This window comes from Antedon mediterranea, chromosome 4 (assembly GCF_964355755.1).
Source record: "Antedon mediterranea chromosome 4, ecAntMedi1.1, whole genome shotgun sequence".
Taxonomy (NCBI): domain Eukaryota; kingdom Metazoa; phylum Echinodermata; class Crinoidea; order Comatulida; family Antedonidae; genus Antedon; species Antedon mediterranea.
The window spans coordinates 6,109,784-6,135,971 of NC_092673.1; the positions used below are offsets into that span (position 1 = coordinate 6,109,784).

The following is a 26,188-nucleotide window of genomic DNA, read 5'->3' on the forward strand; positions in this document are numbered from 1 at the left end:
CACAGTGCAAACCGTAACTGTCGTGCTGCGCACATAACTTTATATATGAATGGTTAAAAAAAGTTGTGGCAAAGAGGCTTGAGCTATATGTAGCCTACACATTCTGTTTTGAACAGAAGTACACTATTAATATCTTTAAACTGAAAAATGAATTGTTCTCAAACGTAACCTGTAAAAAACAAAAAAACAGCTCAATCATAAAAGATGAAATACATAGAAAATAGCCACTGTGGCTTATTTTTTTATTTAACCATTTTGCAACATTATTCAAAATTCAAGTATTGGCTTGTTTTGAACAAAAAATTGTGCTTATGATTGAACAAGAATTAAGACAACAAAGGCTATAGATGAAATAATATTGTTTAATAATTTTTTCCTCAATTCATTATAAGATACATCTTTCTTAACAATTTCAAACAAAAAAGTAAATTCAAAATTATTCATAATTTAGCAAGTGTTATATATTATTTTATATACAAAATTAAGATTAAGACTGGATTAATTATTTTTTCTTCGCTCTTGATGAACTTCTTGAAGTTGTCCTTGATGGAACACGTTGCTGCTGTTGGGATGCAGGCCTCTTAGATGACGGTGATGGTGCACTTGGTGGAAGGGGTGAATGCTTTGGAGATTGTGTTGATGTTGATGGACCTGATGTTGATGGACCTGCTGCTGCTGTGGCTGCTTCAGCAACTGTATTCTGGTTTGGCTGTGAAGCTTCATCAACCGGAGTTGATTTCTCTTCTACTGTTGGTACGGCAGTATTGATATTTGGTTGATTTGGTGATGCACTTTTTCTTTCATATTCTCGCAATTTTTTCAGAGCAGCCGTCAGTTCTTCCTCTAGTAGTATTACTCGGTTTTCTGAATTTAAAGCACGCTCTTCAGTTACCCTAAACAAGAGTAAACATTGATTGTAAAACAGCGGTTATTATTAGACACCTGCAAATATATATATTTGTAGTGTAAATAAGTATTAAGGACACCTGTCAATTGGATATATGACAAATGAAGATGTCAAAAGACATTGACATCAACTTACAATAGTTGATCCTGTAGAGAGTTTAAAGCTGCAAGAGCTTCATAAGCCTTCGCTGTATCTGGTGTTCCTGATCTGACTGTACCTGTTGTAGATGGAGCTTTAGATTCCTTGTCAAAAAAGAAAAAATATGTTCTCTATTAGTATTACTAAATTCAACATAGCATTGATCCAGGAAATCTTTAGATATTATTTTATTTTTCAACATACTTAATTCTGTGACACCTAGATTAAGTTACATCTCTCCATACTTCAATTTGTGTTAAGGAATATAGGGTTCTCCAATAGCATTCCATACCTTGTGCTTATGAACTGCTCAACACATGAGCAGTGTATGGGTATACACTGATAGTCAATGATGTACTAAAGAGTTTAACAAGTAACAGTTGACTATGGTTGAAGGCTCAACATATATACAATGATCAATAGTCTATATTATATCAAGAAGATGTTCCACCAGTTGAAGCATGGAACAAGCAGACAATTTGATTATTGCTTTCTTCTGTGTACGATTTATTTGGGTCATTCTAAATCTATTAATGAACAAGGCCAACAGCCATTAAGTCGCGTGCTACAATGCATAGTGATACCGGACCGACAGACAGACCGACAGACAGACAGACCGACAGACAGACCGACCGACCGACCGACTGACATAGTGAACTATACTGACCGAAATTACTGAACATGTTTAAAAATGTTGAAATGTTTAAAAACATTTATATTTTTTTAATTTACACGTGCGTAGCCTGTCACTTTTGACGTGCTCGTATAACGTAATTTCGAGTTGAAAAGTAAGTCAAGAAAACAGAAATCGGGCAAAAAGAGTGCGCAATAACATTTAACGCGCAGTGCGCGCGCAAAAATATGCGCACTCATGGCAATTTTGTAAACGCTTAAAATTGCCTGAAACGTACTCTTATTTCATCGAAAATAAATTTTGAAAATTTTAAGCGCGTGTACGCATGCGTTACATGCGCTACGCACGTAATTGTATTGCCATATGATGATTTATGCCCTGAAATTTATGAGTACCAAATTTTATTTAATTGTGGTTCATGGTTGTGAAGATATGATTACAAACGTGATTTCGTTAAATCGTGCGTAGACCGCGTAATTTTTTATTGCGCACCGTGAAAACAAACCACATTGATTCCTGGCCATAAGGAATATACTGTGAAAAATTGACCTAGCTAGATTAAACTGATATCAAGATAAGGTCAGAAAGCGATAAAACGCATAGTGATACCAGACCGACAGACAGACAGACCGACCAACCGACCGACATAGTGAACTATAGAGTCGCTTCCACGCGACTAAAAACAAACAAAACAAACATGTTCCAATAACTTTTATTACTGTATGAAAGACTTACCTTAGGTGGTTCTGTAATTTCATCCAAAGACAGTACACGGACATTATCATCATAACCTATGACCTCCATCTTGCTTGTATCAAAGTCATTAGATTTGTTCATAGACGACTCAGTTGGAGCTGTTTCATCCATTGATTTCTGAACAATAATAACAAAATAGTTAAAATTTATTAATTAAAAAAAACGACCAGTATTTGGTAAGCATTATGAAAACATAATATATGGAGCAGATCAATAGATGTAACATTTACAGTACATGCAGCCCTCATCCTAAACATGAGGATAGAGTGTATGCAAACTTGTTGTAGTACAATAAGTCAGATGACATGATAAATATTTATATTACTACCTCTGATGTCTCAGGTCGTGACTGTTCTTTAGTTTGAAGCCTAAATCCTTCTTGAACCAAAGATGGTTCCTTTGATGTATTCACTGAAGTATCACAGTTAGCGCTCTAAAAAAACAAAAATAACGCATAACATTATTAACATCCACTAGTGGGTGACATATAATATGAAAATAGACAAAGAATGGAGAAAAGAGATGAAAACTTAGAAAAAAGAAAAAGGAAAAGAAAAAAAATTGAAAAATAAAAACTGAAAAATATATATAAAACAAAAAAGAATAAAATAAATTTAAAAAAAAAACATAAAAAAGGCGGAAAAAAAAGAATAAAAAATTAGAAAAAGATTTAAAAAAAAGGAATTAATAAAGAAAAGAAAGAAAGAAAAAATGAATTAAAAAAAACAAGAAAACAGAAGAATTTTAAAACAAGGAAAAAAGAAGGAAAATGAAAAAAAAAGAAATTTAAAAAGGAAACACATAAGGAAAAAAGAGAAGAGAATGGCAATTACGTTTTCAAAGTCATCAAAACTAAGTATAAAGTCTCACCTCAACACTAGACTGAGTGGCCGGTGTTATGTCAGGCTGATTGCTAGCACTAGTAGCTGGAGATTGCTGGGTGGCTGAGGGTATATGGCCAAGCTGGGAGTTGTTTCTTAACTCATTCATCATGAGTGTAGCAGTATGTATCCATTCTACACACTCTGTCTAAAGAAATAAAAAAACAACCTTGGACTAACATAGACACTCTTGATAAAATATAGTTACATGCTACTCTTTACAACTGGCTTCAACTGATATTTAAACATATTTAATTTTTAGTGTTTTGTTTTTGTTTCCTGAACTGTTTCTTTCACATAAAAAAAACACTTTATATACCCTCAAAAAAACCTTGTTTAGGATTAACTTAGTTTAAAATTTAAATTGTATATTCGACTTTGTTCAGATCTTCAAGTTCAGTAAGAAAATTTCTTATTTTCCATGTTTTGAGGAATAATGTTTTTGTATTCAAATTATTTCTAGGGTTTTGTCAATTTTTAAATATTTTTACCTTGATTCTTTTCAGATCCTTCATCTCATGATCAGCTGCTTCATTTCGCATCATTTGTTGTTTCTGTAGCTCCTCAGCAACAATGGTAGAACAACAACTATTAGAAAAGTAATCAATAACTTTACTATTTAAAAAAAACATCCAACCAATTTGGTTGTTTATTGGAAGGAAATTAGAGACATTTGGAGTTTCAGATAGTAACTCCAAAAACATGAACACTTACTTGATGCATCGCACAGGGTACCCCAATTATAAGGGTTTCAAAAATGAGGAAAGGTTTTTTAAGGAGTGTACAATAGTTATGTCATGATGATTTAGCAATGTTACAAGACACAGTAACATGTACTAAACTTACATTGTGAGATAGTTTGAAAAGGTTGTCAATTTATCAAACAACATGGATGCTTTTTCTTGGATGGTGTCAATGGTGTCTGTGGTTTCTAATGCACTCTCTACCGCCTCAGGTGGGCTTCCTGGTAAATCTGGTGATAAGTGTAAGAGTGCCTGGATCACCCAATGTATCATGCTGGAATGCAGCTCAGAAACCTAAATTCATAAATTGTTAATTACACATTTATTCTTTATCATCATTTATAAAGCAAATGTACAGTATATTTCAATCCTTAAAGATATATTGTCCCCTCTACAAAATTTTCAAATATTTGTTGATAAATATGCCATTTTGACCAAAATTTTTATAATAAAATTATATTTCTGAAACAAAAATACAGTCAAAATGGCTGAGCTTTTGGTTAAATTTAACAGTTTGTTTTGTCTTTTTATAAATGAAAACATAATTTTTTTTTTTTTTTTTTTTTTTTCTGCAACAAAATGGCCAAATTCAAAATCTGATTTTATTAATCTTTCTTTTTCATATTTTGGGGGACAATCTTTAAGCATTGTGGCGCTATTATAAGTATGGTGTTGAATACGTATATTTTAAAAATAAATTATATAATCTACCTGGTCAGCTAGCTTAGCATCTTCATTATCAATACCATTGGTTGTCACACTTAGCCACTTCTGAGCATGCTTAAACACTTCATCCATGTCGACACTTTAGAAGAAGAGAATAAAATTGTGAAAGATTTTGTATATATTATAACTATAAAAAACTATTGAAAATGTTACCAGTAACCTTGATGGAAAGAAAAACTACTGTAGGAGTTATTGACTATATTAGAAGAAAAGGCGGTCAAATCATTAAGCGTTCGAATTCCTGCCTCTGATCCAAATCAGTAAATCAAGATTGTGCAATCCAGACTGTAACTAGTCTAATGGCTACCTCCTTGAAAACAATGCTGAGTAAAAACCAGCCCATGTTCCATAAAAATTCATTACAAACTTACGTATTATCAACTTTTGGATTGGCTTGTTCTTCTTCTGTCTGAACGGTTCCAACAAAAGACAAAGCTTCATCAATAACCACTAACCAATCATCGAACAGTTCATAAAGTCGTCCCCACTCTGCTTCGAGTGGCATAGCGCCTCCATTTAAGATACCATTCAATTTTGTATCCCAGCTTTCCATAGAGTTTGTCAAGTGTATTAATTTTTTAGCTGTGCCTGTATTATGAAGATTGAAAATAAAATGAAAAATACCCAACTATTATTATTTATGTAGCCACTAATTACCCACAAAATAGATGACATTTTCTCTATTTAGAATTTTAAATAATAATTTTTTTTTTTTTTTTGTATTTACCATTTTCTCCATTGACTTTAATCTGAAACTGCCTCATAAGTTGATCACATTCCTGTAAAATTTAAATCATAAAATATTCAATTGGCTGATTTTAAAACAGTGGTTACTTGTTTTTAATGAACATAGAGTTCTGCGGTGTGACGTCACAACGATAGATGGCTCTGCGTGGTTTCTAGCGCAACCAAAAACGCTACTATGTTGATAAACACTATAGATCTGTGTTTGTATCAAATTACTACTGTATGTATCTTAGCTTGATTTTTTTTTAACTTAAACTGTAGTTTAATAATAGAATAAATAGATTTTTAAAAACAAATATTTAGTGACCTTTTGAAATTTTAGTTTGTTTTTATTGAAAATTATTAAGTTTTAAAATGACTACTTCAATAAGCCTATTCCAAACCATTGGTGACCTTGGAGTCACTCAGGCAGATTAAACGCCACCTACCGTCGTGATATCAGCACCGCAGAACTCTATAACAATACTGATTTTTTTTTTTTTTTTTAAATTCAAGCAGAAAATATATGTATGATGATAAATCAAATTATGTTTATGCTATAAAATATATGTAAATGGAATAACATTAGTAGAAATGTATGTTGAACATAAAAGTATGTATTTAGTTGGAAAATAAACTATGTATTTAGTTGGAAAATAAATTATGGATTAAAAAAAAAGAAGGTAAATACTCTAAACATAATATGTTTAACTGTAAATAAACAAAAAAAGTGTTCAAAGATAGCAATGAAAAAGATGAACTCAAAAAGAACTGTACTGTAAAATTATTATATTATGTATTTATGGAATAAAAGTGGGATGAACCCACGTAAGACAAAAAAAAAAATACTGATTGCAGAACAATACATGAATATACAGCTATATTGTTAATGAAAATTTGATTAAATTATTACAACACTGACACAATAATACTAATAGTTATTTTTATATTGCATATAATGCAAATAAGCAAGCTCTCAACACACTTTATTTATATACATTTTTTTGCATTAAACATAAAGTTTTAGGAAACTGATTCTTAGCTCAACAGCATTGCGATATGATTATAGAAAGTGCAAAAGAAAGGCAAATTAACAGTGCTAAGATTTCATGTTGAAAAATACATCCTCTCAACAGGAATTGAGATTGTGCAACTATGATTTATGAAGCTAAAATTATTATTTTAGAAACTTTGCTTCTGATATGAATTGTCTTCCCCTTCTGTTTGATTTGATTTATTTTTATGCCAAACAATAGCAACAAATCATAACTAACAATGTTAATCATTGCTTTGGTACAAGGGGCAGCCTTATACAGCACTCAAGCGGCACCCTAACAGTGCATACTGTAATGTTAAAATGATGTGCAAACAGATTTCTTTCAGTAATGGAATACAACATATAATTCAATATCAATTATTCGATCAACCTGTTATTGTTTAAAGTTATAACAACTTTTATTTTCAATTTTTTAACCATCACTAGATTGTTAATGAAAAAAAAACAAACTTGAAAAATGTGCATGAAGTAATATGAAACAGCAATCAGTGAATGAATGATTGACAGTGACACAAATACAGTATACTTTGTTACCTCTTTTACTTCCTACAACAGAAACAAAAAAAACATAAAACACTGATAAGCAAGGAAAACTGTCTTCTTTAGGTATAAATCAATCATGGTGCAAGGGAAATACTTACACTTGAAAGATCTCTTATCTATAAGTGAATTTACTTACTTACTGTAGTGTAAGGAGAGATATCTATAAATTTTTTTCACTAAGGTGAAAAGTATTTTGGAAAATCTTAATTAAATTTGATTAGTGACTACAGTCACTGACTCCAAAAATTGTAGGGGGTGTGCAAAATGATTCTGTGACTATAAAGCTCTGTCTACACTATCAGTTTGACAAAAAAGTGATATGCCCAAATATGGTAATGATATGACATCATCATGTCCATTTATGGGCACATCACACATTTGTTCACATAGTTGATAGTGTAGACAGAGCTTAAGGTTGGTTCAAACTTGTGTATATTCTGTACAGACTAAACAATGCAATGTATTCACATAAGAAATAAAATATATTTAATATACTTTTGATATTAAAAACCTTAATGAACGGATGACAAATGGTTTTTAAATTTGAGCTTATAATTAATAATAATAATAATTAATGTTCCCCATAAAATTTGAAAATGTTGAGGAGTTGTTTTATTTATGAAACACCATGGAGACTCAATGGAAACACCAACAGGTAACTGACAATAGATTAATTATTAATTGTAATGCAAGTGTTTTTTTTATGGTTTAATCATTTCTGACATTTTATTTTCATTTGAAATTAAACATATTGAATTGGTTTCCAAATGAATAATTAAAAAAAAAAAACAGCACAAAATTATTACCGTACACAAATATTTGCAATAATCAATATAAAAAGATCAGAGAATATAATAATGTAGCTATTGATACTGTAGAAATATAATAAAATGGCGGCTAATATGCAAAAGATGAAGACAAAATTATAGAAATTAAGTTTTATACTAACCCTGTATTTTTATTAGAAAGGAGGTAAAAGAGAAAATATTGGATTAAGTGATACGTGATTTTATTTATTTATTTCCCAGAAAAACACACTACAAAGACTTTTAGGATAAACAGAAAAACCATACACCATTCTGGTGGATTGTCCAAAGGTAAAACAAATATCGCTAAAACAGCCGATTCGGGAAACATTTAACAAGAACAATGGTTCTAATCCTCATTTTTTCCTGGTGGACAAAAAGGGAATGCTGTGTTTTTATCTTTTATATGCAAACAAATCTGGGTCGTTCTTTACATTTTTTAACAATTATGTTTAGCCTATAGTTGGCTTTGTGTAAGTAATTTGTCTTGTTTATGTATTGTCCTGTCATTATTCACGTTCACATAAGATTTGTTCATGCTTTCGTATCGTGATTGTCATGTTTTTATTGTTACTGTTCTATAGGGGTAGCCATAAAAGCATTGCTCTTTTGGTTTTTTCCCTTAATATTTGCTTTATTTTAACTATTTACTTTATCAATTGATTTCTTGCAATTTGGAAAAATAAATTGAAGATTGAGAGACTACAATTATATTTCATGTGGACCTCAATGAAGTGACTTCGCAGATTAAAGTTAATCCGACTATGTTAAATTTCTTCTCAGTCTTCCCAATTTTTTTTCATAACTTTAATTTCTGAATCAACTAAAGTATCGTAAAAACAAACAACCAAAAAACACCCCAAAATATTACACTGCAAACTAATCAATTTACCTCCGTATCCTATCCAAAGAAAAACAAGTAGCATGCAAAAACAAAGGAAGGATATGATGTTACAAAGTCACAAACAAGTCAGGCCTAAACAGTCAGACTCTATACAAAATGCTGTTGGAAACATGCGATTTAAATATTAAATTATAAATAGTATATTGTATTATGACCACTACTAAATTACATAATAAAAATAATTATTATGAAATCATTACATGCATACTTTGACTCATCATAATAATAATATGTATAATATGTTGTATTCATCCTAACTGTTTGAGGCAAACACACAAACTTGTGTAAATTATCAGACGATTTGGAGATGATCCCATAATGAATTATCAAAGTTGTTTTGTTCACATGTTTGCTTTGTGTAATACAACACCAAGTTTGAAAAGGTTGCATCATACAATATTTAGTCCAAGGGCACAAACCACAGTAAGAAGCCTACTTTTTCATCACACACAGCCTCCTGAACTCTAGAATTTTGTTAAAATTCTGTGTACTCTTCCTAATAAATTGTTTTTTATAATGTTCTTTGTTTTTTAGTTAACCACAAAATAATATAGTAAAAAATGTTAACTACAATAGTTAATTATTATTAATATTGAAAATTACCTTATTCATGATTAGAAGGTTCTCGTGATCAGCGTATTCTTGGCCATTGTCTGGCCTGTGTCTGTTGAAAATCTTAAGAGCAATCTCTGTCCACTGTTCTGTCTGTTTTGATATTTTGTACATACTTTCCTCATGGCCAAGTAAAATGTCACCCCCAAATCTCTCTACTTCTTTGTTAAGATTCTAGAGAGATAGAGAGAAAACTATTAAAGTAAGTAAAGCCTATACACAGTAAACTAGCCAACGCATAGATAATAAAATTATAACTTAGCACAAACACCAATGGTCTCTTGCTTTGATGGACTTATTTACTCCATGGTTTCAATAAACAGAATAGGAAATTAAATAAAGCCTTCTTATAATGTTAAAAAACCAATAGTACCACCATATAGTTTGACCCATTGAAAGTTATTCTAAACTAAATAATGTAACACAGACCCAATATGATTTCATGTATAACCAATAAACCAGTATGAATGTGTCCCATAACCTGTAAAAACCTGTGGGTCTATACAGTGTACCCTGTCCTGTATCTTCTATAACTTTTGTAGAGCTGTAACACCATGCAAATTATTATTACGTTATCCATAACCAACAGTCCTATAAATGAATTCTATTAAACTATTAGCTTAAAACTCAAACCTGCATACTGTATATTTTCCCCATAAATCAGTACGTGAAGCGCCTCCTGTATTAACCTCCAAACATACAGTAGTGTACAATCCCTTATATACAGTAAGCCATGTGAATAGAACATTTATATGCATAGCCCTACCCTATAATATGCAAAATGCACTGTAACCATGTACAATTATGTACAATAAAGTGTCAAGTATAAATGTAAGCCTGTTTATTAAATACTTAACCATACTGATCCTGGGAACAAGATTCTGCCAATGTGCATGCTGTTAATGAAATTCATTAAATTATGAAGAAAAAACACAATTATTTTACTCTATTTTTATCTAAATAAAAAGTTATTCAAATTCTAGCTTTACAACAAAAAAAGAAGGAAAGGAGAAGAACAGCAAGGAAATTGCATGCCTGAGAAAGTTCACTTGATCACTATGTCAACATTATGTCAAAAATTGCAGTACTGTATCTGCAGCAAACACTAGAATGATCTCATATAAGGCATAAAATGAACAGTGAAAAATACCAACCTCTTGCCAGTGTCGTAGGTCATCATACAGTCTCCTGATAGCCTCCTTGGAAGGTGCTTTAGTCACTGAATTATTATTGCTAGCCCTGTATTGACAGAAACAAAGTACATTTATCTATCTATCTATCTATCTAACAAAACAAGGTGGTAATTTTTTGAAGGGGAGACGCACACATTACGTTTACAAACTTGTTGCATAGTACATCCTCAAAGCACAATAATAAATGACATCCATGAATTTCACATCAATTTTTGTTATACTACAGGTATATAGAATTGCAATTATAAATAATACACAAAACAGCATTAAAAAAAGTATAGCGTGTTAAGAAATGTGCATAAAACAAACTTAAAAATGTATTGTCTCTTGAAACACAAAAAATATTCTAAGTTTAAATTGGCCATATTAAAGTAATATTAAAGTTATTCACTTTAAGTCGAAAATTCGAGCCAAAAACAACAAATTTACGTAATTAACAGGTAAATTAATTTGATTACATTTCGTCTGGAAAATCATCGCGAGTGAAAGTATTAAGTAAACGAAGATTTCAAACCATGAGTATGCATGATGCTAATTAGGATTGTTTACAACTCGTCAAGGTTGAGAAGGTGTTTTCACACAGATCGCGAGGAAGTTTTATGATTATGCATACAGAGTAGCCAAACAAGCGCGTTGCATTATGAGATATGTTTTGATCGAAAACTTTGACTGGAAGTCAAAGTTATTTTTTGAACAAAAACGTCTGTATTTAAGTTAAATGATTTTTTTTCCGACTAATTTTTGGTGAATGTTAATAACTATTATGATACTTCAAAATGACCCCCTTTTTTCGAAATCTTTTTTTTTTTTTGGAATTAGTCAAAGGGACAATACATCTTTAAAAGTATAAAGTCTATTCACAAACTACAACCACTGTCTAATGAATTATTACTGTTCTAGAAAATGAACAATACATCTCTACAATGGTGGGACAGGATGTATAAAGCTTTGTCTACACTATCAAACTTTATTTGACCAAAAAATGTGATGTGCCCATATCACTACCATATTTGACCATATCATATTTTGAAAATACAAATAACAACCTACCTCATTTGTTAATAATATTAATAAAATAATAATAAAATTCATGATGTACAAAAGATACACCACATGTACAAGTCCCTTAGGGGATTTTCAGATCCATGATATTAGGCTTTCGTATCGCAAGCAACGTCATATTATACTTAGCGTCGTAACAGCAAAGTGTTCAGATTTGCTTAACTAACGTTTTTGTTATTTTGAAATATCAGACTTTAAAAGAGTACAAAAAAGGTGAAAAACGTCGTTATTTCAAGAATCGTCAGCACATACGTAATTTTTCACAAACCATGATGATGTAATTTGGTCAGTAACGATCTTGTAACTCTTTGTGAGTGTTTAATCAAGCCAAAAGAGGTCTAACAGTGCCTGGATACTTTAACAATATTATTTGTGCTCCAGAGTCAGAAGAATGGAACAAATTCCACAAGATCACGTTTCAATAGAAAGACATTCAACAAAATCTAAAACTACTAGATGCAGTTACTTATGTTTTATTATCATTGTAAATTCTTTCCTAAAACATAGTTTTAAAAGAAGAATGCCCCTAACAAATGAAATTGTTTTTATACAAGGAAGCAAATTGTTTTATACCAGGAAGCAAATTTAATCTATAGATTCCAGATGCAAGACAGACTAAAAGTATACCAGAAAGCATAATTATGCCAAATGTGGCCATTATTTATCACCTTAAACACCCGATTCCACATACTATCTATTTCCAAAGTATCATAGGAATATTTGGTAATACAGCATCTCATTTATATCACATGTGGTGCCTATCATGTAAGATTACGTTAAGGGTTGGTTACTACTAGATACATGTGAAACATGTGATGTTGTATTACCAAATATTCCTATGATACTTCGAAAATAGATATAGTACCGAGAATCTGCTGCTTTCAACAGTCTGTAATGTTGAAATTATTTAAATATATTTTGCTCCGTTTTTGTACTGTATTTAAGTACTTTGTTCATGCCTTGAATTAAGTCCAACATACAGATTATTATAATTATATGATTATCCTACAGATGCCTAGGCCTATATTGTTGAGGCCTCAAGGGGTGAAAATTAATTTACACTTTTATGTACAGTACTGTAATTACCACTAAATGCCAATGCAGAATATGCGTAAATTCAATGCAAAAGATATTAACATTTTCTATCAATAAAATATTTTATAAAAGTCTAAATGTGGCATATAAAAATTAAAACTTGGGTAATTACAAAACATTAAAATATCCAAATTATAATTCACATCAACTTTACAATGTTTAGAATCTATACTACGACTATATGGATTTGTATGTGTAATGTAAAATAAAGAAATTAAAAGAAATAATGGAAGTACCTGTATATAGGCCTAATCAATAAATACTGTTGCTAGAAAGACCAGAACAATAGAATTTTCCTATTGTAACCTTCACACAACAAAAGAATTTAGTTATTACACTACAGAAAAATGATATGTTTATACACACGTCAGACGTCAAGCATAAAAAAAGGCCTATCATTGATTCAAGGGGTACAAAAATATGGAATTCCTCAGATTGTACATCTGATTACTGGAGTAGATCCTATGTTTGAGTCTGGTTTATATAAATAAACACCTAATGCGGCCTATATGAACTGTCCTATTTTTTAATTTTTTGAAATTCATATAAGCATTAATGCAACAACACATGATTCATAAAGATATTTCAGTATGAAACCTTGGATTAGGACTATAAACCGTAGGCCAAGTGTACACATCTAGCACTTTAAAGAACCAGTACATCTTTTGAGACGTGTAGGAGGTGAACCCGATGTAGTACACACACCCAGCCACTGATCATAACTGGGCCCTCTGGGAGACCAGTCTATGACTGAAGAGATCACCCAGTATAAATAAATAATAAATATAAATAAATAATAAATATAAATAAAATGGAGCTACATGCTATTATAACCAAGAAGATCTCCTGCTAGAACATACTAAAAAAAATATTTTAAATCATCACCAACCATGTATAGTAGTGTTTGCCTTGTTGTTTGGTTGGGTAGAAATTTGTAGGAATGTTTGTCTCATCATCCGGGAGGTTTATACTAGGTTGTGTATTTTGATCATGTACTACATTTGTCTTAATTATAGAGTGTGTTATAAATATATTATAAATAGTACAAAGTCATTTTTGCTTATATATATATATATATAACTTTATTCACAATCTCAGATTAGTACAAAATACATACAAAATTAATTGAACTTGTGAATGGGGTTAAGCTGTAAGCTAATGCTTTAGAATCATTCATGATTTATTGTTCGTATAAATAAAACAATATAAAGAAATGCATGATACTCGACAATAAAAGTTGCAATTTTTTACGGCTAATGTAATCTCATGTAGTCATGGTTAACAAATTATATTTGATGAAATGTAATCCTGGAAAATTATTTCAACAATCATTATTGTAAAAATGTTCTCTTTTTGGTGAGATATACAGTAGTTATTTTGAATTGGATTGAAAATTGAATTATTAATTCATTCATGTTTTTGTTTTATAACACAACCAATATATTTTTGGCATTTGATAAATTTAATTACAGGATAATTTTGTATTACAGAATAATTTTTTTTTTATAGATAATGTTCTGGAAAGACTAGCTTCTTTTCTTTTCAATGATTATCAGCCTATTACAGGAGCAACATTTGGCTTATGGTAATCAGGATGATCAACAGGTACATGTTGCTCTTTGACGATGTACTTGCATTAGGATCATCAGTAGGAGTGTTGTCTGTAGGAGTGTAGCAAGTATTAGCATTGTCGGTAGCAGTGTTGCTGGAATCTACAACATTCAAACAAACTAAAGTTTTTGTTTGTTGTACGCCGTTGTAGGTGTACGTAACTTCATACAATCCGGTGTCATTTAATCGTAAATTGGTAAGCCTGAATCCATATCTTCCAGATTTATGCGGTGTGTCATCAGGTGAATAGCGGTCCTTATCAACTTTTTCATTGTTTTTATATAGCACAGGTGACAAAGGTGTGTTTGAAACCTCTATGTTTGCTGCAAAAACGTAGTCTTCTCCAACAGATTTCATCACTGTTTCTGTCATCATTCCAGCATCTGCACAGCAGGCAATGGTCAAGATAAGTATCACTGTAAATTAGAGATAAAGAAACATTAAAAAAAAATGTTTCTTTATATTACCATAGGGTTCAGGGTGGTGGTCAGTCGACCTCTCCCCACCCCCCCCCCCCCTCCTACATAAATGTTTGCTAATTGTAATGCAAAAGATAGGACACTCATTTTAGTTTGGCACATCAAAATTGTCGTTTTTAGGCCCTGCCCCTCCCCCTATTTCCAAAATCCTGGATCCGCTACTGTTTCTATGGTAAAGATCACCTGGTATGCTAAAAATGTAATTTAATATTTATATAAGTGAAGGAATCTACCAAGCTTATGCTTCTTTTGTTCTATTTCTTTTATTCCTGTCCACTCAGGCAGCGCTTGCCTGATACATCTATCTATCTTGTCCAAGTACCTTTACTTGCACTGATGAAGGGCTAGTGTTGCCCGAAAGCTCTGCTAACTTTTCTGGCTGTTATCGTTTTGATTTAGCTTTTCGCTTTTTTTTTGTATCTCCATTGAGATCCAGCCACTGATACCCACAGCATTGTCATTTTTTTCCAGTATTTTGCCTTTGGATTTATATATATATATATATATCTATATATCTCAATTTTTATACTATGTTCTTTAATAGGCCTATCTGTTGCTAAAAAAACCCCTAATTTCAAAATTGATATGAGTTACTGTACACACATGTCTCATCCATTCAGAATGGTGACACAACTAGTACAGTATACATAACTTTCCTTTAATAAGATTAATACACCCTAAGGTTATTTGAAGTCATGGAGTATAAGTCCATGTTTGAAGTACAATAAATATCAATAAGCTATATACAATAAATGTTTACAAACCTTGGTAAACCATTTTTGTGTAACCACGCCAGAATAGCAATACACTATAACTTGTGACTTCACTGCACGATGACAATACATTGAGAAAATAGCTTTGATACATACAGGAATTGTAACCACATGAATACCGGTAGGCGGCGTGAACAATAGTCAATTTGTCACTGGTATTGATTTAAAATTGAATTCTATCTATACTATAAAATGCGAAATATTTTTCATTTATCCTGATTCCAATATTTTTATGCTTTCAGGGAGGTGGCAGAAAAAAAAAACCAGGTAAATACTTTTTGTTTCCTGACATAATTTAAAAGAATTTTAGAGGAATAATACAATTACAATTTTTTTTAATTATGTCAGGAAACAAAAAGTATTTACCTGATTATTTTTTTCCCTATTTATTTTTTTTATAATAAGTATTATAATCATTCTTTTTTATTGACTTTTTCACACTATGGAAATGTTTTTTGGCAATGCATCTCATACATAAATCAAGTAAATGATTTTTGTGTATTTTTAAAGGAAAACTTATCTATCTTTTTAAGATAAAACAATTGTGTAAAATGCATTTAATACAAATACTGCGTTACAATATCATACTTTTATGTACCCATATCACATGCCATTGATGAACAGCACACTGGCAGTTTGTAATACTAGACTTGTTTTATTGAGTGGCCAAATTTTTGCAAACTTTTAATTACAAAAAATAACTCCTTTTTCGTACAAATTTGACAAGTTATTTCTCCTAGTTTCAGAACCAAAAATGTAAGCATGGCATAGATAAATACTGAAAAGAATGAGAACTACAGTACTGTATGTCAAAAAGGACAGTAGCTAGTGTGGCACAGTGTGCTGGACTTCTGATCGTGGATCGAGAGTCCGAGTCCATTGCTCGTCGCATGTTCTCAGCAAGATACTTTATTTATGTTTACCAGGTGTACAAATACAGTAGGTACCTGGTAAAGGTCAAAGCACAAACTGCGCTGATTACTAACTGCAACATTATGGAATTACATTGTTTCGTATTAAGGACATGTCCTTTCAGAAAAAAATGGCCTCCATCAGTCTATACATTTAAAATTTTATTGATTTACAGTACATTTGTGAATAAAACTTGAAAACAAAATGTTATAGTGAAAAAGGTTTAGTGCACAGCAAACAATATAGTATAGTAGTATCACCTTGAAGACAGTCTAGGAGATTTATCAGTGAAAACAATGGTTCCAATTTGACCTCTTAAGACATAGATTAAAATAAATCATGAACAAGAAATAAAAAATGTTTCACATTTTAAGCATGTAACTAAACATTAAGAAGAAAATTGTAGTTTAAAGTAGCTTGCTAGTAAGTTTGTATGATAAGGTTGTTTGTTTTAAAATAAATAAAAAATGAAAGTTATTTAACATTTAAACCGAAATTTCTCTTAAAATCACAACCATCTTTGCAAGTCTTTCAAAATCATCTGAAAACCAGACCTCATGGGCTAATACATGGGTGTTAAAGTTGACCATATTTTGCAAAAAGATGATAGTAAAAGACATTTTTGAATAAATAAATTAAAAAGTACTTACATTACATTCTCTGAAAATTCTCCAATCCACCTATTTACACCACATTTCATTATATGAAGTCTCTCTCGTGTTTTCTCTTCCTCAGATAGAAGACTACTGTTGAATTCTGTCGTCAATTTCCGATGATTTTCTATAAGTACTTGTAGTTGGGATAGCTGATCAGTATCTCTATCACTTAATACCACTGTGAAATGTTTGGCTAGCTTACTCCAACTCTTTTCACTGATGTTTAAACGTCTGGCAGTGCTTATTGAATTTGCTTCAGTAACCTACAAAAAAATTGATCATCTTTAATAATGAATATAATTATTCTTACATTACTCTGTCCCCCTTTCTTAAACGTTGTCTGTCAATCAGACATTACAATTTTCACGATATTAACCCATGACCTAAAACAGGAAAAAATGGAAACAACTCGTGGAAAGCATATTCTTACATTAAGCAAATATACATTTCAAGCTAGGTGGACAGGTCTGATTTTGGAATCTAGGAAGTCTCTAACATGGCAGTTCCGAGTAAAGAAATGTGCTCTAACTTTGAATGGAAAGAGATGTGAATCAAATATTTCAGCTCGAAATAATGAGACTGGACTGAAGTAAAGTAATTATGTTCTGAACTTTTAACAGAAAGTATGCAATTTGGCATCTCATATGGTTAAAAATAGTTAAAAACTTTAAGAGAAGAATTTCTCTTGAAAGAAGAGAGGTGTTAAAAATCTTCAATAGTGAAAATAAGACAACACACCTTAAGCGAGAGATTGTATGCTGCATGGCACCACAACTCTCTTTCACTGGCAAGACTAGCAACATGTTTCTCAAGCCTCTTCCGTTGGAGCTCATACAACTCATGATATTCAGTAAGCAAACTAGAGATAAATAACAATACAATTAATTATACTATTACATAGTGGAATACAAATGTGGGCTGTGAGCAGTGACCAAGTGGATAGAACTGCTGCAACTCAAGGTTGTAGGAGTTTTAAACATGTACAAGTATGTATAAGTTTGAGGCACTTGCCAATATCAATTTCTGGCTTCAATGAACAAAACAAACAAATGATTAATTTTGTTTGTATATAATTCATATTCTGTAATATTCAGCAACTTCTTACATGTTTCATTAAGTACATTCAAAGTAATTTAGTGTGTATTATAAATAATAATCAAAATTATTTAGAATATTTTTAATATAAAGCAATGAACAAAAGCTGATTTATTAAAGTACCTTGAGTTCTTTTCTGATTCTTTCAAAGCTCGTGCTAACTGAAATGAACAAAATGTAAAAACCATTAAATGCATTGGTTATATATTTACAATACAGTATTCTTCTTTTGGTTGATAAAAGATTGTGAAATCTAATATCTACTCACATCTTCTTGAGCTTGCTGTGCTTGGTTAGTGACTAATTTATCATGCTGTCTCACGTCAGATAACTCGCTGCAAAGAAATTTTAAAAATTACAATTTTTTGTATTCAAAATTTAAATCCATATGTATATGTTGTAATACAGACATTTTAAGATATATATATATATATATATATATAATTATTTTCACTTTTGCAACTTGATATAAATGAAATCTAGTTGACATTCAATAACAGATAATAATTATGTCGATCATCATCTTGGAAATGTTGAGTTGATTTAGGTGTGTGAAGTTAGACAAACAATTTCCTGCATTTATTCATTTACATTTCTAAAAGTTCTGTCTACACTATCAAACTAGTTTGACAAAATGTGCCGACAATGTGCCCAAGTAGGCTAGTGATATGCCCAAATATGGTAGTGATATGACATCATCATGTCCACATATTCACATTTTTTGTCACATAATGTTTGATAGTGTAGACAGAGTTTTAGGAAGAAACTTTGTTTAATGACAGTGACTCAAACAAGCAAAAGCTGACATGCGTGTAGGCTCTCAAAGATGTGAGTCACAATTTCTGTGATGCGAGTGGTCGGCAAGATTGTATTTTATACAGTTTGTTAATTGTAAGTGAGCAAAACCGACAAAAATACTGTACTGTATAAGTTAAAATAACTTCTTACAATGTCAGATCAGATATTGATGTTTTGAATCGAAAGAGTTCTTCCGTCAGTCTACGATCCAAAGCTCTTTGTGCCATCACCTCTTGATGCAGACTTTTCACTTGTCTGGGAACTTTATCAAGAAGAGTGCAATATCTTTGTCGCAATTCAGACAGCAGTTCACCTCGCTCTGCACACTCAACTGTTACCTGAAAAAAAGTAAAGAAAAATGTTTCCACTGTTTATTTTGTTACAAAATCCATACACATATAAAATGAGTCTGAATCATCTTTAATCTGGTCATAGTTCAAACTATAGACTATTGAATATTCAGTCTGATGGCCATAAGAGAAGTGCTATAATTTGACCATGTTTGTATCAAACCATCAAGCCCAAGGGTCTATAGTAGGTAGAGCATTTAGTAGAAAACTAGACTTCAGTTCAGAGATAGTATAGGTTTCTCTATTAAAATTGAGTATTGGCATATTTAAAGACCCCTTCCCTGCAATTTTGGACGTTTTTTGGAAAATAATACATATATATTACTTTAAAAACATTAAACCATGTCATTCCTTGTCTTAAATGTACGTTTTATGGTAAATTATGATAAAAAGTGAGAAACAATGCACTACCTAAGTAGCTCGCGGCGATCGACCTCTCGTGGACGGTCTTAGGCCTAGCCTAGCTAGGCTTAGTTTTGTAGGCCTAGCTGGTAAACATCGATAACGTACGAACATCGTACGCTAGCTATATACCTAGCCTGACGTTGTATAGTTGCTGCATTAATTGTCTTTCTATTTTTGCCGGACTCAGTTGATACAAATTGGGGAAAACCCGGTATTTTCGCTGAAAAGTTAGGAGTCTTCCATTTGTTTTGGCTTCACGATCGATCGAAAAGTGGGCGAATTACAGGTGAAAAACTAAAATATCAATCCGCGCGCAATGCATTTTGGGATTTATAGCGGGCCGCTATAATTATTAGAATCGATTTATTTTTTCACATTTTTAACCGTTTAAAGACGAAAAAAGTTATCGCAATAGAACCATATACTGTAGTATTATTTTTACATTAAATATAGTTTGTGATCTTAAATTAGATCTAAAAAACGTAGGGAATGGGGCTTTAATTATTATTTAAGAATTGATTTTCATATATTTAATGAAATTGATATTTAAATGGGGTTCTTTTATAAGCATTTGCTTCTAGAATTTTCCCCTTTTCTTTGTTTAAATCAGTAATTTAATTTGTTATTGTCATATTGACACTTTCATCGCTCAAAGACTAAAATAAAAAATCATTCTCATCAATATCATAATTACCTGTCTAATTAATTCATGGAATACAACATTGTATATGGTCTGTTCCTTCTTAATCAACTCTAACAAGTTGTGTATCTGCGTAGGCCCATTAATCTCAACGTCCTCATCATCTACTCCTGCCTTTTCCAGCATAACATTTATTGTCTCTTTAAGTTGGAGAACTTCATACCGACTCGCAGGTTTTCTGTACAAATTCAAGTAAACATTAAATTAATTTTTTAAATAATCTTGAAAAATTACTTTTGCCCAGTCAAGACTAAAATATTTTACTACAGGCCTTGTCTTGGTCTAGTCTATTAAATTAAATCACATTCATGGCCTATTTCCAATGACATTGACTATGGCATAAATGATAACAATAGAAAACCTACTCTGAAGGTGTCATCATGATAGGCGTTATACGGTACCATGACATTTTAAATAATAAATTCTTCATAAAGAAATTCTTGAAGACTGTTTGAAATCAAAGTTATATCTGGCTTTATTTAGGATTTTAAATAGCACAGTTTGATTTACAGTTACCTCATGTGTACTTACAAAGAAGGAAAAGTGATCGGTGCTTTGTTTTCATCTACCAGATGGGTTGTATATTTTCTATAATAAATACAAAAGTCATATAATCAGTAAAATAAAAACACAAATTTTTGTATTATTATCGTTTAACACTACATTGCTTTAAGCTTCGAAATGACTGAACTTAATTTTGCTTTGACCACAAAAATATCAATCCAAACGGTGGCTAAAATTCTCTTAGGGTTTTAGCGATAACTGTCCACCTACTGTACTAGAACTCCTCAATTACGGTAAAAGTCCAATGTGGCTGTTAATTAAATCTTTGTGAAACAAAAAAAAACTAACTTCATGAATAAGTGTGAACAAAAGAAGTATCGATAGTCACCATTGTTATTTTACCATTTTCAAGTATAGAGTATCATGGTCCTGACGTCACGAAAAATGCGTTCAACCTGCCTGAGTGACTTTAAGGTCACCAATGGTTTGGAATAGGCTTATTGAACTAGTCATTTTAAAACATAATAATTTTCAATTAAAACAAACTAAAATTTCAAAAGATCACTAAATATTTGTTTTTTAATAATCTATTTATTCTTCAACTACAGTTTAAGTAAAAAAAAATCAAGCTAAGATACATAATTTTTTTGGTTGGCTAGCAACCATGCAGCGCCCTCTATCGTTGTGACGTCACACCGTGATACTCTATAGTGCAAACAAGACTTTGTGGCACACAATTTTAGAAGTACCGATAGTCACCATTGTTATTTTACCATTTTCAAGTATAGGGCAAACAAGACTTTGGGGCACACAATTTTATAAATGAGGCTCTTTCCGCTTTAACACTGTCAGCAAAGAGCGACATTACTATCAATGTGGTCTCATGATTATATTTTATATCATCAAACGATAGAAATTTCAAACATACTCATCCTGAAACTCTAGGCTCTGCACTCCTTTTGATTTTACTACATGATACTCTGAAGGAATCAAGGTCTCAGGAACGCTCATTGGTTGCTGTGGATGGAAAAAAGTACACATTATTAAAGCTCTGTCTACACTATCAAACAAAATGTGTGGTGTGCCAAACTATGGTAGTGATATTCCCAAACATGGTAATGATATGACATCATTATGTCCATATAAGGGCACATCACAATTTTTGGTCATATAAAGTTTGATAATGTAAACAGAGCTTAAGATTGTTGGAAATAATATTTTAAAATCTCTCTAAAGCTCTGTTTAACACTATCAAACTAGTTTAACAAAAAAAGTGTGGTGAGCCCAAATATGGTAGTAATATGACATCATCATGTCCATATAATTATAAGGGCACATCACATTTGTTTGTCACATAAAGTTTGATAGTGAGACAGAGCTTTACAAAGTGTACAGCTATCAATAATAATATCTACAGTTTGTATCATATACTAGAAGAACTGGTTGTCACAATGGCAGATAGGAAGTTATGGAGGAATCTAGTCATATAACTTTGGATATATCCCAGACTAAGTAAGTAAGTGCATATGTATTTGGCCCAGTTTAGCCTGCGACTGCGGTTAACTTGACAATGCCTACAAAAATCACCTTAATAGTATCCAGATGGTCTTTGTGTTTTTCTAACCCTCTTATTGTACTTCTATCTGTCATGTCTGGTTTCAGAACAGGAAGATCAGTAATAGGCACATCATACAAAAATGATATGTCCCTGAAAAACAAAATCATTTTTTAAATTTGCATAAAGCCAAAGTGTGTAATGTACTGTGTGATGTTACGATCCGATGCCATCAGATCAGACAATGACCGGTTATTTGTTGTTGGTGGTTGCCAAGGATGTTGAATAGCTCTACCAGTCATTTCATTACGTATAATTATATAAATGTTGTGACTTAAAATAAAGTAAAACAACTTTTTTATAATTATAACCTCCGTTTTTTCCACAGAAGCCATATGAAATTATTTGACCACTTTATTTCTGTTAATTAAATAATAGATTGAACATAATATTTAGAAAAAAGGTAACTGACCTCCCAGCACCAGTCATTGATTTTGGATGATTGGTCAAATGTTGGAACTTCTTTCTTCTGTTGGGATAGTTCCATAGGTTAGCTGCTGGTGCATTACCTTTACTGATTGAAGCCTGCAATTAACATAAAAATTATGAAGAAATGTATATCAGTTTAAAATAGAAATATATATGGAATATAAACATATAGAATTCTTTCACTAAGCTAGTTTAATGTTACGATTGTGTATTAATTTAAAATGCACTTTCATTAAATTCGAACAATATTTTATATTTATCCCACGTATTTATTCCCGAAAGTGATCTATTTATGTCAATTATTTTAATAATGTTTTTAATATTTTTGTTGCACATTTCGCAAGAGATACAATAAAGTAATTATTATGGTTAAATTAGTAGAACTACATCTTTTGGGACACCTCAACTAAGAAGATACTTTGTTGGGTCTTGAAGGTGTCCCCTATGTGTTCTACTGTACAACAAAACAGGTACAAAATCATTATTTATTACAATTTTTTTTAAATATCCGACAAACTTTGCATTGAAAAAAGCTTAATTTAGGTCTGTTTTTAGAGAAATGAATTTTGGAAATGATGGCTGTAATATTTAATACAAATAAAAGATTAATTCAAAAGAACAATATAAATTTTAATCAATTAATTTAAAAAGATATTTTAACCTGCTAAAGGGTTTGCTATGGTAAATGCACTGGTCAATTGTATGACCCCAGGAAGAGGTGCGTCATTTACAAATACTTATTGACGCAGGGGTGCTTAAAAAAACCTAGTTGGTACTTCACATCAATGAACAATGGTGTGTCAATGTCCGTCATTTTACCACCCACCATATCATGAAAAACATGGTCAAATTGGGTGCGTCATGGACACCAAAAGGTAAGTCAATTTTATGTGCGGCATGGTATTCATAAAGGTATGAGGCACATCAAACTAATGACGCACCTCTCCCCGGGGTCGTATTGTGGGTCATACAAGTGCATGATACTCTACATATTAGAGAGTTTTCGCAATCTTACGAATACGATAACGAAAATGGATACGTCACGCACACGTATTCGTTTTCGTAAGCCATAAAAAAATCTGTTTCGCATGGCAACGAAATATCGAGGCGCGTCTAAAATATGACTGCAGTAAATTTGAGCGAAGCGCAGGTACGTGTTGCTTGGTGCTTGGCCAGCTGCCTAGGCCTAGCGTAACATCAAAGCGAGTGAGGACTTTAAAAACTGCTATTTATCTAAATTGACCTGGCATTTTAGTAAATTACTTTAGTAAATTACTTTTAATAAATCTATAATTATATTATAATCATGAATTATTCCTAATTCAAATGCAAAAAGTGCAAAATAGATCAAAAACTATACTCGTTTTGTAGTTACGAATGACTGGTGATATTCGTCAACACGAATACGCCTTACGAATATGAAATGGGGATCAGCTCAAAAGTTTCACAAATGTGTGACGTATCCGTTTTCGTTATCGTATTCGTATGGTTGCGAAACCTCCCGATTAACTATGATATTACGTACATTTTTGGTTTTGTGTGGAGTTGGAAGACCTTCTTTTGGAACCGGCTTTGGGATCTTGGTGAGGGCGTTCAGAATCTCCTCGGGAATGAATTCACTTTGTAATGACGTTGGAAGTGGTTTAGATTTATCGATGTAAGCATCACTGGATTTCAAATCTGGAAGCACTCCTATAAAATAATATTTTAGCAATTTAGAAAAATACACATTCATTCACAACGTGGTGTTTCAACGTGGTAAAGCCGTATTATTGTGTGACATTGACAATGTAGTAGCTCAATAAATAACTGTGTTAAGTTCTATGCAGAGGGAGAAGGAAATTTTTACCATCAACTCTACCAGGCATGATGAACATTGGGACATCCTCATTGGATAGATCTTTGGTGTCTGGTACAATACCCACCACAGCAGACATCACTAGATTGTTGTTCTAGAAACAAAAGAAGGTCCAGATATGAATTTAAGGTTAGGTTAACAACATGCTCAAACACCAAATTTGTAAAAGTGTTCTGTTTGAAAATAGACACCCCAGCACAGTCGCCCCATTGCAAAGTCGCCACATAAGGTTTATCGCAAATAGCTTCTACAATGCATGATGGGAAGGGTTTCGGAGCAAACGTCACAACATGTTCGTACATGATTTGTTGTTTGTACGTACGCGTCGTGACGTTTGCTCCAAAATCCTTCCCACCATGCGTCGCGCACGCTATTTGCGATAAACCTTATTGTTACAAATTGTTATATTTAATAATAAAAGACACATATATAGGCCTATTTCACATTATTAAATATTATGTACTGTATGCCGCGAATTTATAATCTTATACTCTACTAGGCCTAGCCTAGATTTACAAATTGTCTAGGCTAGGCCTAGTCCTAAGTTTAGGACGGCTAGGCCTAGGGTAGGCCTAACTAATAGGCCTATAGGCTAGGCTTACATTACAACACTAGGCGTAACTACTAGTACTAGTAGACTACTAGGCCTAGGCCTCTAGGACCTACTAGGCCTAGTACTAGATAGTACTGGAACCCCTAGTACTAGGCCTACTACTAGGCCTAGATAGAGGCCTACGTACTCTAGCGGAGTCCCGTACTAACAAGTAGGAGGGCTCTAGGCTAGGGGCCTACTAGCTAGGAGGCTATATAGAATAGGTAATTATTGCTCTCTAGACCTCATCTAGTAGGCCTAGGCCTAGCTATGGTAGAGAGTGCTAACCATATTTACACGTAACTTTGACATTACCTTTATAACAATAATTATATAGGCCTAATATTGATTGCAAAAAATGTGGATCGTCCCCCGCGTTGTTGTTGTGCGCGACCGGTCGTCATGGTATTGCTAACCCGCCCTCTGCCGTCAAAAAAGCAAAGACAAATAACATTTTAATTTGTTTACTCCATGTAATAAATAATAAAAAATACAGTAACATAATATCTAATAATAAGATTAATAAACTGAAAATAACTGATAAATAATAAACTGAAAATACTGATTAAATATTGTAAATACATTTGTTAGTGAGTTTATTTTTGTAAAGTTTTTTTAACCGGGCCGA

At 32.0% G+C, this 26,188-nt stretch overlaps 2 protein-coding genes across 5 annotated transcripts; both read right to left on the reverse strand.

Annotated features, from left to right (window-relative positions):
• Nucleotides 1-293: 293 nt before the first annotated feature.
• Nucleotides 294-25,946, reverse strand: LOC140046484 (axonemal dynein light chain domain-containing protein 1-like). Of its 4 annotated transcripts, XM_072091138.1 has the most exons (27): nt 25,876-25,946; nt 24,960-25,062; nt 24,636-24,802; nt 23,094-23,206; nt 22,654-22,774; nt 21,995-22,083; nt 21,094-21,150; nt 20,557-20,740; nt 19,258-19,445; nt 18,578-18,644; nt 18,433-18,470; nt 17,953-18,073; nt 17,209-17,477; nt 10,588-10,672; nt 10,291-10,329; nt 9,425-9,607; nt 7,103-7,114; nt 5,513-5,564; nt 5,157-5,373; nt 4,771-4,864; nt 4,163-4,353; nt 3,808-3,904; nt 3,306-3,464; nt 2,764-2,868; nt 2,415-2,552; nt 1,043-1,149; nt 294-893 (listed from the first exon to the last, which is right to left on the reverse strand). In XM_072091138.1, exons 2-27 carry the CDS (start codon nt 25,045-25,047, stop codon nt 503-505), a joined length of 3,372 nt encoding a protein of 1,123 aa, XP_071947239.1. In that variant the 5' UTR covers nt 25,048-25,062; nt 25,876-25,946; the 3' UTR covers nt 294-502. The 4 variants fall into 4 exon arrangements, with proteins under 4 accessions (XP_071947239.1, XP_071947242.1, XP_071947240.1 ...); XM_072091141.1 differs by lacking the exon at nt 10,291-10,329 and having other exon boundaries at nt 295-893; XM_072091139.1 differs by lacking the exon at nt 7,103-7,114 and having other exon boundaries at nt 295-893.
• Nucleotides 14,151-15,695, reverse strand: LOC140046485 (uncharacterized). The gene is made up of 2 exons (XM_072091143.1): nt 15,638-15,695; nt 14,151-14,810 (listed from the first exon to the last, which is right to left on the reverse strand). Exons 1-2 carry the CDS (start codon nt 15,648-15,650, stop codon nt 14,344-14,346), a joined length of 480 nt encoding a protein of 159 aa, XP_071947244.1. The 5' UTR covers nt 15,651-15,695; the 3' UTR covers nt 14,151-14,343.
• Nucleotides 25,947-26,188: the final 242 nt, after the last annotated feature.

Excerpts from the sequence above, each read along its gene's own strand:
- LOC140046484 (XM_072091138.1), bottom strand. The coding sequence starts at position 25,047 with ATGTCTGCTGTGGTGGGTATTGTACCAGACACCAAAGATCTATCCAAT. Across the intron at positions 22,084-22,653 it reads ACCATCTGGATACTATTAAG|CAACCAATGAGCGTTCCTGA; the intron begins GTGATTTTTGTA and ends TTCCATCCACAG. Across the intron at positions 18,074-18,432 it reads GAATCAGAAAAGAACTCAAG|TTTGCTTACTGAATATCATG; the intron begins GTACTTTAATAA and ends ATTTATCTCTAG.